The following is a 17791-nucleotide window of genomic DNA, read 5'->3' as shown; positions in this document are numbered from 1 at the left end:
TCCTCTCCTCTCCTCTCCTCTCCTCTGACCTCTCCTCTCCTCTCCTCTCCTCTCCTCTCCTTAAGGTCCTTCAACCCCCATCTGTGATTGTCTGTCACAATATGCTGTGAACTTGTCCTTGCCTCCTTAGCATCAGTTAACCCCCAAATAATCATATTTGAACTGGGGACCCCTCATCCTGATAAGCACTTGGAATGTACAAGCTCACAAATGTACATTGTGTTGTGAGGCGTTGTGAGCTTGTAGCTCGGCTATTTTCACAATTTTTGCCTCTGTCTTAAATTATTGGACTATTGGCCAATGCTTGACCAGTTTTCTTTTTTCTTCTTTTGAGGTTTAAAAAAGTCTTTAAAGTTCCTTAAATTGTTACTTTACTCTCGTCTGGGAACCCCCACTCAAAATCATGTGGGGAGCGACCTCCCTGGGGGTCCCGACCAAGCCCCCAGGGAGGCTCTCCAACGTTGAAGCGCTCAGCCCTGCTGGTCAGAGCAGGGACTGCAGGCGGACCGTGGATTTATGACGAGGAAACCCCGTGCATCTGTGCTTTAAAGATGGAGTGCCGTGATTTTTTTCCCCCCTAAACATGATCATCAGGTACTATGATTATACTAGGACGAAGATTTATTTCAAAAAGGTGTACAGAAAGTGTTAAAATTATGTTTTATGTGGCCACACCCACCGGTTCATTAAGTATACCTGGTTTTCACCTTAGCACCACCCACCTGAACTTAAGCCTCGCCCACAGATGTTGTATGATAATGTGGGAGGGGTTAGGTTCAAGGTTCAAGGTTCAAGGTTGTCTTTATTTGTCTCCCTTGGAGAAATTTGTCTTGGAGACAGAGTCACCGCTGCATACAAATAACAGACACGTTCACATACAAAAAAGGAATAACACCATGAAACACCCAACATACACAAAACAGAGATATTGCACACATTCCCTTGATAAAGTGCAACTAGTCAATAAAGTGCTTTTGGCAATCCCTGAATCTCTGAGTCAGTAAAGTGCATTCAGCAATCTCTGATTGAGCATTTTGATTGACAGGGGAACAAAAGAGTGTTTAAATCTATTATACACATACCGTGGAGTTCTATACCTCCTACCGGATGGCATTAGCTCGTACTCTCGGTACAACACATGCAAGTGTTGCATGCAATATTCCGAGCTTGTCTCAACACTGCTTGTTCAAAGATGGCCTGGGGAGTGATGGGGGGGGGGGGGGGGGGGGGTGGACATGCCCATGATCTTCCCAGCCATGTTTGCTAGCCTACTTATTTGAGATTTGTACTTCACAGTTAGATTGCCAAACCAGCTGGACACACCGTATTTTAGGATTGACTCTATACTAGCTCTGTAAAAGGTCAACATGATATTTACACTGACTCCAAAGAGCCTAAGTCTTCTGAGAAAGTGTAGACGCTGGTGTATCTTAGAACACAGTGGTGTAACATGCGTGTGCCAGCTCAGGTCCTCATCGATCTGTACTCCCAGGTATTTATACGAGGGGACCTGTTTGATGTTATGGTCATGGACACTGATCATACTGTGGTCTCCTATGGACCTGGGGTCCACTATGACCTCCTCTGTATTGTTTACATTTATTTTCAGATGGTGTAGATCACACCACTCTATAAACTTGTCTACTCCCTCTGTATGGCTGAGGATGTTATTATCGCTCTTGAGCAGATAGTAGCAAGTATCACGGGTGTCATCGGAAAAACTTGATAAAAAACTGATTGAGCACTTGAGGAAGTAGACCGTTCTTCCGGGTGCTTCAAAACACCACTATCCTATCTATCCTTTATAACTCTACGGTCCCGACCCACAGGTTGAGAACCACTGAGTTCACTAAACAGACAGCCTCTCTCTCTCTGCCGCAGGTGGGCAAGTGGGAGCGGCGCTCGCTGACCATGCGCTACCACGTGTGGCCGCGCTTCGAGCTGTACGCGGACGCCGGCGCGCACGAGGACGACCACCTGTCCATCGTCACGCTGGAGGAGGCGCCGTTCGTCATCGTGGAGGAGGTGGACCCGCTCAGCGGGACGTGCATGAGGAACACCGTGCCCTGCCGCAAACAGCTCAAAATCCTGTGAGATTAGATTACAATCTACAAGCATCCATAATGTTGTTATGGATGCTTTGCATGCAGGGCACAACAGACAAAAGGCTGAGATACAGTATATATAGATAGATGGACGGATAGATGGATAGATCAGTGGGTTTCAACCCTTTTCATGTCAAGGCCCCATTTATTCAGCATTTGAGCCACGGGCCATGCACCGTTTGACGAGATTTAGGGCGGTTTCACACCCGAAGTTCGCGTGGAAGGTCCGGATCAAGGACCAAGGACCAAATATTTGCATTTTGATTTTGGTCCGTTTAGTGTTCACACTGGACTTTGTAAAGCGAACCAAATATGTAAACAAATGACACGTGGACATGTTAACCCAATTTGACCTGAGATCAGATTCTAAAAATGTCTTCTACATCCTGACAGTTTCTGAAAAAGCTATGTTTCTATGTTCTATGTTCGTTCTTTGAATTTTCAAAAATAGCAGACCTACAAGCTTGTAGCGCGCCACTCGGTGGCGCGCTGTGAGCTTGTAGATCTGCTATTTTTCAATAGCTAAAGCATAACATAATGCTAACACCAAAAGGGGTTCCCACCTAAAATGGGTTAAGCGAACCAAATGGTGAAAAAAAAGAAAAGAGGGAAAAAGAACATAAGGGGAAATCACTGTCTACAATTTTTGGGCACAAGTTACAACCTTCAGTCACACAGAGAGAGAAGAGAACAGCAACATGGAATGACAGCAACAACTTTCTATTGCATTCATTCTTAATAATTATTTTATAAGCCAAATAAGGGCAACAGATGAACAGAGGAGCAGGTGTTTGAACAATAATGCTGCTTATTGCTGCATGCAATTCACCGTAGACGTATAGCCTACAAGGTATCCTAGATCAAAAGGACATTTCTTCCATGTGTGCACCTTAACCCGATTAGATCTGATATGTTATTTCTGCGCATCAAATCAGTGGTGGTTTTAACTTGAAGCCGTGCTGGTCAGTTAGTACTGAGCTTCAAGTCAGAACAGCTCCGCTGCAGTTAATTGAGTTGACCCAGTTTCACGTCTTTTTGCTATAATGATGTAATCAATTAATCATGTGGGACCACCTGTGTACTGTAGCTTTTTAACATTTTAAATGGCTTGCATGTAGGCTACTCTTGACATTCGTCTTGAAGTTGTCACCATTGGCTCTTTCTCTATACGTGCGGCCGTGCACTAGAGTGAGACAGGATGATTTTAAATGTTTCCCTGTCTCTGCGTCTCTCCCATAGAGCTATATATGGGGTCCGCGCCGTGCCACGCACACACACACGCACACGCGCACACACACACACACACACACACACACACACACACACACTACATTTTATGACAAACTCTGACAGAAAAAAGGAGGGGACGCCGCGATGCATTCATGAGGCCTAGGCTTTTTGCGCATGTGAACCATGTACGCTGCCATTAAATTAGGTCGTGCTGCGCCTCCTACAGTGGCTACTATTAAAATCAGCTGACAGCTGTCATATCAATAGTGATCCCCGTAAAAAAGACATGCTTTTAGAACTAATTATTAATGCAACCTCACAACTGCCAACGTCCGGTGGCTATTTTGGCTATCTTCCTATATTTGATCCTCTATAAAGTCTGAATGCGTTCACACCTGTAACAAACTGCACCATGGTTCGTTTGCAAGCGAACCGAGTTCGGCATTTTTTGGCGGACCATGGTTCGTTTCTTTGATCCGCACCAGAGTTCGGATGCACGTTCACACCAGCCGAACCAAAGGGGTAAGTGGACCATGGTTCGTTTTATGTCCGGTGTGAAAGTGCCCTTAGCCTCTCAGACCTAAAACGTAGAATGTTTTGTAGTCCTTGGGTAAGAATTTGTCCACAATTCCATGCTGTATTGATGTGGTACCATTAGGAGAGGAGGGAGGTTGATCAAAATAACAATTCTTCTACATTCTCTAATTGTGTAGACTTCGTGTAAATGTATTATTTAAATTTATTCAACTCTTGATGAACCCTTACGGGTCCATTTGGTTTAATTTTACACTCTCAAGAGTTAAAGATCTAATAAGGGTCCATGTGGTTATCAACTCTCCATCATTTTGCTGGAGACCACCTGGAATTACCTCATGGGACCACTGGTTGAAAACCACTGGGATGGATGGATGGATGGATGGATGGATGGATGGATGGATAGATAGCTTTTAGTTGATTCTTAACTCTCTGTGTTGTTATTCATGTCCTCACTGTCTTGCCTTAGAGAGACAGAGATATACTGTATGTATTATAAATAAATGGAGTGCAGGTCTGCAGAATCAATACTGAAGCAAAAAAAAACTAAACTAAAGAACTTGCCCATTGTAACCCTCAGCATTTATCAGTGGAGAATTTCCTTAGTCATATACCTGTATACAGTATGGCAGATCAGAATATTACTTTTAACGGGTTCAGTTCAAAACAGAGGATTGTTTTGTGTTGTAACATACATACATTTGTGGTAGCTGCCTTTCTCTCTTTTATCTTCTCTCTGCTATTTAGTATTTACACATTCCAGTTTCTATTTAGTATTTAGACATTCCAGTTTCTATTTAGTATTTACACATTCTAGTTTCTATTTAGTATTTACACATTCCAGTTTCTATTTAGTATTTACGCATTCCAGTTTCTATTTAGTATTTACACATTCCAGTTTCTATTTAGTATTTAGACATTCCAGTTTCTATTTAGTATTTACACATTCCAGTTTCTATTTAGTATTTACACATTCCAGTTTCTATTTAGTATTTAGACATTCCAGTTTCTATTTAGTATTTACACATTCCAGTTTCTATTTAGTATTTACACATTCCAGTTTCTATTTAGTATTTACACATTCCAGTTTCTATTTAGTATTTACGCATTCCAGTTTCTATTTAGTATTTACGCATTCCAGTTTCTATTTAGTATTTACGCATTCCAGTTTCTATTTAGTATTTACACATTCCAGTTTCTATTTAGTATTTACACATTCCAGTTTCTATTTAGTATTTACGCATTCCAGTTTCTATTTAGTATTTACACATTCCAGTTTCTATTTAGTATTTACACATTCCAGTTTCTATTTAGTATTTACACATTCCAGTTTCTATTTAGTATTTACACATTCCAGTAATGATCGATCAATCGGTTGTGTTCTGGCTTGGATCAAGGGAAGTAACGTACGAGGCCTACTATCTCTTATCTACTGTCTCTCAGGCTTATGGCATATCGTTGTTTGTTGCTTTGTTTTCTGTTTGTTGGTTGTTCATTTTGTAAAGCGTCCTATATAAATTCAAGCTATTATTATTATTATTATTACACAAGTTCCTATTCATCAGTATTATCACAATGAAAACATGTTATTCAAGGTTTTAAAGAACAAATACCATGACATTTACTTTTCCATTATTATTTGTTTCATCTTAACCACTCTCACTCTCTCTCTCTCTCTCTCTCTGTCTGTCTTTGTCTAAAACCGTGGGTCTCAACCAGTGGTCCGGGGACCACCAGTGGTCCTTGAGGGGGTTCCAGGTGGTCCCCAGCTAACTTATGGAGATTGGGTAACCAAATGGACCCTTATTAAATCTAACTATTTAGAGCGTAAAATTAAACCAATTGGACCCTTAGGCCCAAAACCACACCAGCTGCAACTCCTTGCAACTGCCATTGGGAATAATGGTGGCAAGTAGTTGCAAGTAGTTGCATGTTGCAAGTAGTTGCATGTTGCAAGGAGTTGCATGTTGCAAGTAGTTGCATGTTGCAAGGAGTTGCATGTTGCAAGTAGTTGCATGTTGCAAGGAGTTGCATGGTGACCCTCTGGTGTGGTTAGGGCTTTACAGGCCCATTTGGTTTCATTTTACGCTCTCAAGAGTAAAATTCTGCATTACTTAATTTACAAGAAGTCTTCACAGTTTAGAGCATGTACAGGAATTGTTATTTTTGATCAACGTTTGCCTGTTGTCTCTCCTATGGTACCAACATCAATACAGCATGGAAATGTGGACAAAATCTTATCCACAACGACAACGAAAGTATTGGGTCTGAGAGGCTAAATCTCATCAAACGGTGATCTGTGGCTCAAATGCCGAAAAGATAATGGACCATGAAAAGGGTTGAAAACAAAACAACATAATGGGCTGGTGTGTGTCCTTTCTGATATCCTCTAGTTTCATTTTAATTTCTTTGAAAAAGACAACCAGGTGGTGTTCTCGCCTCAAACTCCCACAGTAGAGCTGTTTGTTGAGAAGTGTTTCTCTCCCCCCCCCCCCCCCCCCCCCCCCAATAATCCACGCTGTCAGCAACCAGACTGGAGACTCCGGCATTTACATCAAGCGCTGCTGTAAGGGCTTCTGCATCGACATCCTGAAGAAGATCGCCAAGCAGGTGAAGTTCACCTACGACCTCTACCTGGTTACCAACGGAAAGCACGGCAAGAAGATCAACGGCACGTGGAACGGCATGATCGGAGAGGTGAGGACACAGCTCGGTATACTCTGTCGACCTACAAACCCACACAGATGCATTGTGTGTGTGTGTGTGTGTGTGTGTGTGTGTGTGTGTGTGTGTGTGTGTGTGTGTGTGTGTGTGTGTGTGTGTGTGTGTGTGTGTGTGTGTGTGTGTGTGTGTGTGTGTGTGTGTGTGTGTGTGTGTGTGTGTGTGTGTGTGTGTGTGTGTGTGTGTGTGTGTGTGTGTGTGTGTGTGTGTGTGTGTGTTAGGGCCCGTGGAGTTAAGGCCCGGCCCGGCCCTAAGCCCGTTGGTAAAGGCCCGAAGCCCGACATATTGTTATTTATTGTTATTTATTATTTCTAGCATACGCGCTGCCACCGCGGTCGCTTTAGTGGTGCACGCGGGACGCAGCAGCCACTCACTCACAGTTGCACTATCTGGAGCTCTAATAAACCCACATTAAGAACAAGAAGTCAATAACACCACACATCATCACACTAAAAAGTAGCCTACTTATAGTTTTATAACTGCTGCACGTGCACTGTCAATCAGCGCAACGCGTTGTGAGCTTGTAGATCGGCTATCGCGGACTCACGCTGCACCCGTCCCAAACCCACAATAATAAGAACACTTACTGTACGTTATGTATCTGCAGTTTCTGCACTGTACAAATCCAACTTTGTTTAGTGTAGTAATAATGCTCCCGTGTGTGTGAGAGAGTGCGTGTGTGCGCGTGCGTGCATGATTTCAAACATGGCTCAGGACCAATTATATGAAGGTAGGATGAAAAGTGGTGACAGTCGGTAGTGCTGTCGCCTCACAGCTACGTCCAACCGGGGAAACTCTCCCCTGTCAGGTGAAAGAGAAGCAGCTTGGACTTGAGCTCAGTCCGCTGCCCTGCCAGGTTGGCAGAGGGAGTGTAGCGCCCAGGATTACATTAGATAATTACATGGGCCGCAAGCCTGCTGGCTAGCTAGCAGGCTTGTGGCCCAGCCACTAGCCAGCACCATGGCCTGGCTGGCTAAAGGCTGGGCAGCTAGCCACGATCACATTGGTGTGTCATTCTCGCGTCGCCATATTATTGTATCGTGGTCTGACTCCTAGTAATTATACAAGCTTTATAGGCCAAATCATAACCTGATCGCTACAAATAGTTGTAGTGATCATGTTATGATTTGGCCTATAAAGCCACGGTACAATACATTCATTTGATCAGATGTTTCTTTGTTAGCCCCGTTAGCCGATCACTTGTAGTACAGGTCATTTTCCAATACAACAAAATTACCTTTAGTGAGGGCCATCGGCCATCGCGGTGTTGGTGGTCGTCTTCGCGGTACGGCTCAACCCCTCAGGACGGTGGGGACTCGGGAGACAAAGAAAAAAACCTTGGCCCACGTGTAATCCGCGCGGGTGGACGTTGCAGGAGATGGAAACAGGCTAACAGCAGCCGGCTGGGGACAGGCTAGTGGCTGGGAGATCCGGCTCAAGGTGGTCCCCGGCGCCCGCTCCGGTTCTAAGCCCAGCCACCGGTCCCAGCCACCGGGCTGGTGGGGCTGGGACTGGAGAAGGCCACTGGACACGGATGGATCATTACTACTACTCGCTACTCACTAAAACTCGCTCAAATAAATATTACTGCTTTTTTTTTTTACTGCGGCAGGGACCGCAAAACTGGCTGAGCAGACTCTCAGTCTCTCCCCCCGACTCCCCCGGCTGCCTACATCAGTTCACTGGGGGGTGGGGTCAGTTTCTATAGGAAAACATACACGTGTGTCACGTGACACGGGATTTCTGGGTAATGGAGTTCAAATGTAAGGTCAGGAATTTAAACAGGGCTCCGGACCGAATTAATCTAAACATATTAATAAAAAACGAGAACCACGCCAATTCGCGTCGTTCGCATCGCACAGATATTAATTACATCACGCGTTTTGGCATGGTTCCTTCTCTAAGGGTTAAAAGCAAAGAATTTTAGGGATAAGGGGTAAGGCACCGGCAAAAATAGGGCCCATAGTGTACCTGTGGCCCCTGGGGGCCACACATGGCCACTGGTGTGACTATTGGCATGCCAGACTCTTGAACAGCGTCTGTGCCAAGTTTGGTGCGGATGTGGCCCGTTGTCCCCGGGGGGCCCTAATGTCGCCAAGTTTGATGCAGAGTGAAATATACTTAACCCATTTAGGCCTGACGTCGAAATAAAAAAAACGTTCGCTCTGAAAGAATATATACCTATTCAAAGATGTGTGCCGCATTTTTAAGATTTTTCAAAAATAGCAGACCAGAATGCTTGAAACACCAAAAGGGGTTCCCGCCCAAAATGGGTTAAGTACAGTACTCGAGTAAATTACTGTCCACCACTGCACATTAGACATACAGCAGAATGCTTCCATTACACATTGATGTGATGTAATTGATTCTGATACAGAGCAAATTGTTTTATTATTAACTTGCAGCCATTACCTGGTTAAAATGTGAAACTAAATGTGAAATTGTTTTGACTATGCCATGTTGGGAATATCTGTCTGTGAGAAAGTAAGCATGGGGGAATGCACGTTACACGCATGTGTGTCTGGATGCCTGCACACTGTACTGCAGGGTTCCCCAATAGGCGGCCCGCGGGCCATTTGAGAAAAAAAGAAAGAAAAAAGTTTTTTGTTTTGTTTTGGGGGGGTGTCCCAGATATAAATGGGCACCCCCTCGAGGACCACTGGTGGTCCCCGGACCACTGGTTGAGAACAATTTTTAATTAATGAATGAAAAAATAAAAAAACAAATTCTTCACGCGTGCGGACTCGGCCCCCATTCTGGTTCCCTAGTCAAAATATGGCCCTTGAGGAAAATTAATTGGGGAACCCTGATGTACTGTATGTCCCTATCTAAACATAATAATAATTAAATTTTAATAGAAGAGAAGGGACACACAATGGAACATAATGAATGATAGAGAGAGAGAGAGAGAGAGAGAGAGAGACTGAATCAACTTTCTGTCATATCACAAGTTTACAGGTGTAAAGAATGGGTGAAATCTTTTTTTTTTGTTGCAGGCTCTATATCCCCTGTGAACTGAGTCACTTTCAAATATTGCCCAGTGCCTCAGGCCGTAGGTCTAAATATACCTGCAAAGACTTACAGAAAGGGGGCTAAGCTTTGAAAAGGAGCAAGAGAGAGAGAGAGAGAGAGAGGCCATCAACAGAACTACTGTACAGACCAGCCAGTATAGTAACCCAGAGTAAAAACTATTCCAGTTTATTTACGCCGTACATAGATAGATATACACATGTATTGATCCAGAGGGATGTTCAGTTGTGATAGCAGCACCACAGAAACACGGATACAGGTATGACTAGAGCAGTAAGATGGTTCTCAACGTTTTTTGCTGGGGACCCCCGGAAATGCTTTGGCCATGTCTCGCGACCCCCGCCCCCCCCTCCCCACCCCCGATACAAATCGACCACTACAATAACCTTAATAATAGAGAAAAAACATGATACATAATTACTGAAACCTGATATAATCATTAACCCATTTAGACCTGAGGTCGATTCTACAAATGGCTTCTAAATCCTGACAGTTCTCTGAAAAACCTCTGTCAGTGGTTCTCAAACTATTTCATGTCAAGGAGCCCCAGACTTATATGTAACTATTTGGCCGCCGACCCCCATCTCAAGATATGTTGTTCCAGGGACCTCCCAGAAGCAAAGATTTGAGTTAAAAACGTTCACTCTGAAATAATATATATTCAAAGATTTGCGCCACATTTTCACGATTTTTCTAAAAAAAAATTCAAGTATAACATAATGCGTAAAACACCAAAAGGGGTTCCCGTTCAGAATGGGTTAAGGAAAGTTTATGCATTTATGTGTAAACTCTTAATTTCCCGCCATTCAGTTGCAAAAAAAATATCTGGGGACCCCCCAAAATAATTTGGCAACCCCCGAGGGGTCGCGACCCCCAGGTTGAGAACCCCTGGCCTAAGCTATACTGTATACCTGGCCTGAAAGTACCCAAGTCATTTCAGAAAGCCATGCGTTGGAGGGGGCTAGCGCCCCTCAAAAATTATCTTTTGAAATACTGTATATGGTATGTATCTTTTAAATGCAGGAATTAATAAGAGAATGGGATTTTACTCGAGTCGTGACCCATGCATAGAAATTCGTCCGTGACCCACAGTTTGGGAAACAGTGTTCTATAGATGTTTAACAATATCCAGTCTGTTTTTCCACTGAACATGTCTTTGACCCCCATATCTCTCTCTCTCTCTCTCTCTCTCTCTCTCTCTCTCTCTCTCTCTCTCTCTCTCTCTCTCTCTCTCTCTCTCTCTCTCTGGGCCCCAGGTGGTGTTGAAGAATGCTCACATGGCGGTGGGTTCGCTTACCATCAATGAGGAGAGGTCGATGGTCATCGACTTCTCTGTGCCCTTCATCGAGACGGGCATCAGCGTCATGGTCTCCCGTAGCAACGGAACCGTGTCACCCTCCGCCTTCCTCGGTGAGGAGATGATCCGTGCACCTGGTGCATTTGGAAGATGTCCAAGTCATGACGTCCTCTACACAGAACACACACACACTCACTCAGATGGAGACATGAGTAGGATTTGACAGGAATAGAAGTGTCTACGAATGACGCAAATGATATAATATCAATATAATTTGGCACCTGCACAGTAGTTAGAAGACGAGGCAGGATTTATAACGAGCTCGTTAAATTAATTTGCGTGTCAATTCTTTTTTTTTGACCGGTGTTTAATTAATGGTGGTTGGTAGTACATCTTTTGTCTGACGTCTTTCATTTCACCACGGGTCTCTCACACTGAGACTGATTTTCTTTTTTTAAACGTTTGTTTATTGGTTTCTGACAGAAGCATTCATTGCATGTATCTCCACCAAACAGTTACCCGACTGGACTGGACTTTGAATTTGAAATTGTTTATAGAGTCAACATAAGTAAAATAATATAGCCTTTCCTTAGGAGTATCTTTTTATATTTTTGAGTGGTGCAACCACTCCAAGGAACAGCAATGTCCGTGTTCACCTATGTGTTCACCCATGTGTTCACCCGACTATGTCACTATGAGCACGAGTACCAATGACTACCAAAAGTGGCGCTGTTGTGCCAGAAACAGAGAGAGAGATACACTGCTGCCTGCTAATGAGAGACAGAGAGAGAGAGAGGGAGAGAGAGAGAGAGGGGAGGGGGGGGGGGGAGGTGCACCACTCAGTTCACACAGGTGTGATTTCTTCCAAAAAGAATACAAACAGCCAATAGCATATTACAAAGTCATCCCCCTCACTGGGGACAATTCCGGGAGGAAAAACGAGCAAGTTTTCCAGTATTCCTTAGAGATATGTGCCATATTCAAACAAAGGGTAATCAGGTGTGAATAGGGGGGGGGGGGGACTGTGGCTTTTCAGGGCACTTTCGGGGAAGTGTAAAGTTCTGAAAGGGCACACCTGAAGGCTGTCTGGGAATCAAGAGGTGCCCGGTTCACTCCCCAGCCCCGGTCTATGAGTCGAAGGGTCCATTATAGCAAGGCACTTAACCCCTGACTGCTCTCAGAGCATTGCACTAACAGCGATCACTGCTCCTAATAAAATTAGGATGGGTAAATGCAGAGGACACATTCCGAGTGTATGTGCAAATACGCAGTGACAAAAATACCCGAAAGGAGTGGGGACTGCAGGGGACCACATTATTACAGTTCATTACAATGTCATTGCCACAAGATAACTTGCCCCAGAGTGGCCACCACATTGTCATCTGGTGTCAACGAGCTCAGTGTCTCGGGGGCCACGTCATATACTGTATATCTTGTGGCCATGATGACATAACTGAACTGCACCGGGTCACTTCGCTGGAATGGCCAACTGGCCCCAACTCCAATATCAAAGGCGAGAGCATTTGTTTCGAGTGTCGAGTGATGGGAAAATCACATATTTCACATAAACCACGGTCAGTTACAGTTAAAGTAAGGACCCCCAATGTTCAGACATTCGGGACCATTTCTGACCATTGGTGAGGTATTTACCAAGCTGTTATGAAAACATATAACGGCAAAGCCCAACTCATGTACGTTGATGTACGGCATTGAACAGCATTGAACGGCATGAACGAAGACATAAATACAGATGCCGTCAGCAGACATGACAGAGGGTGCAATTTCGCTTTCAGTTTCCTGCACGTCTTTGATGAAAGTTGACTCCAGTAATTCCGACAGTTAGCAATTATCATTACTCAGCCTGATAAATGTTATGTGACGTCACAGCACAGGGCTGAGATGTTACAGACAGAATGCTAATTATGCCTACTTAATTATGTATTAAGTAGGCAAATTAATTAAGTGGAAAATTGGAATAACTGGAATGAGAGAAACACACCTGTCAATTTAAAGAAGCTGCAATCCGGAACTTATTTTGTAGATCTGCTATTGTTCATAGTTTGGGTCACGGGTGAACGTCTAAATTCTCCTTTGGGGGTCTTGAGCTAAAAGGTTTGGGATCCACTGAACATCTGGATGGAGTGGACAGAGGTGGTCTCCCTGTTAAGTGGACAGAGGTGGTCTCCCTGTTAACACTTAGGCCGCTAGCATTTATTGAAAAATTAGGATCTAATTCACGCTAGCATTTTTTTAATTGAGCTCTTATTTTGAAAAGCCGCCATTTCCGGTCCATGAGCAGTAGTCATAACCTAGGAAGCTACACGGAGCGGACAGGCCTTGTTTACCATCTGAAGCCAGACCGGAGCTCTGGAGAGCTCTGGAGAGCTCTGGAGAGCTCTACATCGTCCGATCTGTGCCGTCAAAGAAATGTTGTTTTGACCAAAATGCCATCTGGAACAAGGAATAGGAGATACAGGTGATTGAAAGAAATGGATAGAATGGATTCTTATGGCGACGACGATCTAAGATGGGCGATCCAGTGCTGTGCTAACAACACAGCTAGCTAACCGGCTAACGTGAGTAGCATTTTGGCTCAAGCAATCGAACGCGCTATAAAAGCTCAATTGCCGAAGGCCGTCGGCAATGGCGTTAAGCGTCAGTATCAAAATTAGGCTTCAATTGACTTTAATCGTCGGCAATGGCGCGCTAAGTGTTAAGTGGACAGAGGTGGTCTCCCTGCTAAGTGGACAGAGGTGGTCTCCCTGTTAAGTGGACAGAGGTGGTCTCCCTGTTAAGTGGACAGAGGTGGTCTCCCTGCTCTGCCACTGAGAAATGTACACCGGCAGGTTGACAAGCAGTACTGCCTGAAGCTCATAAGTGCAATATCTCCCCTGAGCAAGCAGGGGCTAACCCTCCCCCTCTTGGCTTAATTAGCGATTTGGTTACCCACACCGGGGTTATTCCAGTTTTAAGGCTACTTTCATTTCCCCTTTTCTTTTTAAAATGTATTACTGGTTAATGTTTGCACACATGCACAGATTCAATGCAGACTCATTCATAATACATGAGCACACACTGCACGCACGCACGCACGCACACACACGCACACACATACACACACACACTGTGTACACATCACTTCTGAATACAAATGAACATGCATCTACCAGAGAGAGATGTTTTTTTTTTTTTTTATCATTTTGATTAATCTCCTCTCCTCTCTCTCTCTCTCTCTCTCTGTTTGTCCCAGAGCCCTTCAGTGCTGATGTCTGGGTGATGATGTTTGTGATGCTGCTGTTGGTGTCGGCTATAGCGGTGTTTGTGTTCGAGTACTTCAGCCCGGTGGGCTACAACCGCTGTCTGGCAGACGGACGAGGTGAGACAAACACATTCTGTACTCACAGAGGCGATCACCTACACCTGGCGATCGCTGCTGTAGTCGGGCAGAAACCTTGTATCTCCACATTTCAACTTTATATTTTTATTTATAAAAGGTTAACTTATATATTTAACTTAACTTCTATCTAACTTCTATCTAACTTCTATCTATCTATCTATCTATCTATCTATCTATCTATCTATCTATCTATCTATCTATCTATCTATCTATCTATCTATCTATCTATCTATCTATCTATCTATCTATTGTATTTTGTTTTCGTAAATAAATACCCTACTTCGTCATACAAGAGTGTGGCATTGTGAGCTTGTAGATCGGTACTTTCGCTATTTAAAAAAAAAAAAGTGAAAGTGGTTAAGTGTGTCCGTGGGGGTTGAAACGTAATTAATTAAACATTGGGTCCTTTGGAACACAGATTCTTTTTTTCCATTTCCTGAAAAAGTGACACTTTCGGACGGTTAACACCCGACAGTGACGCAATGAAGGACATCTCTAGGTAAAGCCATCTTGGTACTGTACATCCACTGTTTGTTAAACAAACAAACAAAAACTACCTCTATGTGACAGTAGAAGTGCCACTGAAGTGGCTGGACTGTCTTTTTAAAGATTAGGAGCTCTTATCTTTGTTTGTGATCACTTAAGCCCCTTTGTTAATTAACTGGATCACTGACAATAACTTACTGGCTGATGTTGGGAGTTCTTAGAAACACTCTGTGAACAAAGGCTTAGGCCTTCTTCCATAGTATGGTATTCCATTGCGCTGTGCGATGGCCTACAAATGAAAGTAAGTTATGTATGAAAGTATAAACAACATGCATAGTGAACTTTTATTGAAAAAAATCTTTGATCTCTTCTATGATGAAGTAATTTACACAAAACATAATAATGATTTTTTTGTATATATATATATATATATATATATATATATATATATATATATATATATATATATATATATATATATGTGACTAAATTTGACTGAGGGACTGCCATTGGATTTTTTTGAATTTTCGTTTCTTCATCATCGTCATATGAAAGCAGGGAAGCTCTCAGTCAAATCTGGTCACATATATATATATATATATATATATATATATATATAGCAATACAAGGTTTCTGCCCAACAGCAACGCTATGTCAACCACCACTGCTCTACAAGATCACATCAAAGGAGAATTTCTATTATTCAGAATACAGTGAAATTATGACTATTAGAGAAGCGTAATAGTGTTATGAATCATACATACTGTATAGCTTCTCGCCTTCTCCTGAATAATGTTACCATAACTCATAGTAAATTGGCGAAATGTTTAAGGTGTGCGTGCGTGCGTGCGTGCGTGTGTGCGTGCTTGCGTGCGTGCGCGCGTGCGTGCGTGCGCGTGCGTGCGTGCGTGCGAGTGCGTGCGAGTGCGTGCGTGCGTGCGTGCGTGCGATGACTTCTGGGATTATGTAAGCCTGTGGCTTTGTAACTGCTGCTCCAGCTGTAGCATAATTGTAGCCTGTTGTGAGCCCATCCGCCTCCTCCTGCCTCCTCAGACGTGGTCCTTTGATGATACGGTAGAGCTACAGTCACTAATGTTTTGTCCTGCCGTCACGGAGCAGGTTGGGGCAGAGGTTTGGTTTGGGATCAATCTGTGGGGAATCCCCGCTCCACCCCACCGGTCACTGGTGGGGGGGAGGTTTTGTCCCTGCTCACAACAATGTGCTGTTGTGACAGTATTTTCATGACAAGTAGTAAAATCCAGAGTCTTGTAGCAAAAACGTGAGCATAACTAAAATGAATTGGACAGCCAACTATAGTGCTGAACGATTCTTGCTCAAGGAAAACTCTTTTTTTTGAGTGGTGCAGCCACTCCAAGAACAGAAATGTGTGTTCCTTTGTCTGTCTGTCTGTCTGTCTGTCTGTCTGTCTGTCTGTCTGTCTGTCTGTCTGTCTGTCTGTCTGTCTGTCTGTCTGTCTGTCTGTCTGTCTGTCTGTCTGTCTGTCTGTCTGTCTGTCTGTCTGTCTGTCTGTCTGTTTAGAGTACAGGTGATTGAGCTGTTGAGCTTCACACTGTGCACAGGTGCATGATGGGAAGCTGAGTTTTCAGAAGCCATGTGGCACTGTTTTTACTCTCTGTTTGCGCTTTTTTGCACTCTATATTCTAATCTATCCCTTTGTTTGCTGTGTTTGCTGTTTGATGTTATCCATGCTGCTGCATTATCTGAAGGAAGCCAAACAAAATGAGTTGTACACAAGATCTAACAATAAAGTACAACCTTGAACCTTAGAAATGAGATCACATATAGTTGTCTTTTTTTCCGATTAATCGTGCAGCACTATATGGTGGTGTGCGTCTTGAGCTTTTTCTTTGGAACAGAGCTTGTCGGGAACAGACTCATTTAAAAGACATTGTTAAAGGCCTTGTACACAGCAAAACTGTCACTCAGCTTGAGTCGCTGGAAACTTAGTTGAAAAAGTGCAGTGGTTCTTAACCTGTAGGTCCATTACTGCATCAAATGGATAAACAAACTAACAGAGTCAACTCCTACAAGTCCAAGTGCAATCAGGGTGGGGGAGGGGGGAGTTCAAATATGAATATTTTGGGGGGTCACGGTCTGAAAAGGTGACCCCCCTGGCCTAGTGTACAGTACATGGCAGCGGTGGCCGAACGGATAGCAGATCGGTCTTGATACCGGAAGGTCGCCAGTTCGAATCAGCAGTCCGACACGTTAAAATTACCACCGCTGAAGTGCCCTTGAACAAGGCATTGAACCACTACGATGAAATGTGTTCTATGAGCAGGGCCTGGCTGGAAACAAGTTCTTGAGCTTAGCCCAGATACCCTGGGTAAATATAGTAATCATTTCATTTCATTTCATTACATCCCTCTGCAACATGCAAGAAACTAGTGATAAGCTCAGCCTTAAACTGCAAACACGTCGTTTGCTCAGAATGTAGTGCTTAGAAGAATTCATAGAAAAGGGTAGACAGTTGACGTATATATAGCATCTCATGTATCAGCCAATTCCAATCAGTGATATGCCAGGTGGGAATGACTGTGACGATTGATTTAAAACTTGATAAATGTTGCTTATCACCAATATGGGCAAAATGTAAAAGTAGTTTTTATTCATGCTTACTGTTTGTATTTACTCTATTTAGAATGGATTCAGATATATGATCGATTCAGTGATTCAGGTTTGCTTGCCAGCATCCTAATTCTTATACTTCTTGAATTCTCTGCAGTGTTAATTTCGTTGACTAAAACTAACACGAAAAATGTTCGTCGACTACCTTTTTCCACTGATGAAAACTAAATGGAGGGGGCACGGTGGCACAGTTGGTAGTGCTGTCGCCTCACAGCTAGAAGGTCCTGGGTTCGAGTCCCGCTCGGGACGCTGTGGGTGCTGGCGGTGTGTTTCCTCCTCCGCGCCCATACCCGAGGCGGGGTTGGCGAAAGGGCCCTTCTGTGTGGAGTTTGCATGTTCTCC

At 43.7% G+C, this 17791-nt stretch overlaps 1 protein-coding gene across 1 annotated transcript in view; it reads left to right on the top strand.

Moving 5' to 3' along the window:
- The window catches only part of grin2bb (glutamate receptor, ionotropic, N-methyl D-aspartate 2B-b), a gene marked incomplete at its 3' end in the record, with an annotated part of 184499 nt that overhangs the window by 139330 nt on the left and 27378 nt on the right, over positions 1–17791 (top strand). The window contains exons 7-10 of the mRNA XM_079499184.1: positions 1882–2090; positions 6395–6566; positions 10877–11030; positions 14168–14293. Coding sequence (XP_079355310.1) covers positions 1882–2090; positions 6395–6566; positions 10877–11030; positions 14168–14293 — 661 coding nt within the window. The remainder of the gene's footprint in view (positions 1–1881; positions 2091–6394; positions 6567–10876; positions 11031–14167; positions 14294–17791) is intronic.

This window comes from Electrona antarctica, assembly GCF_951216825.1.
Source record: "Electrona antarctica genome assembly, chromosome: 4".
NCBI classification, from domain to species: Eukaryota; Metazoa; Chordata; class Actinopteri; order Myctophiformes; family Myctophidae; genus Electrona; species Electrona antarctica.
This window is presented reverse-complemented; position numbering and strand designations above follow the sequence as displayed.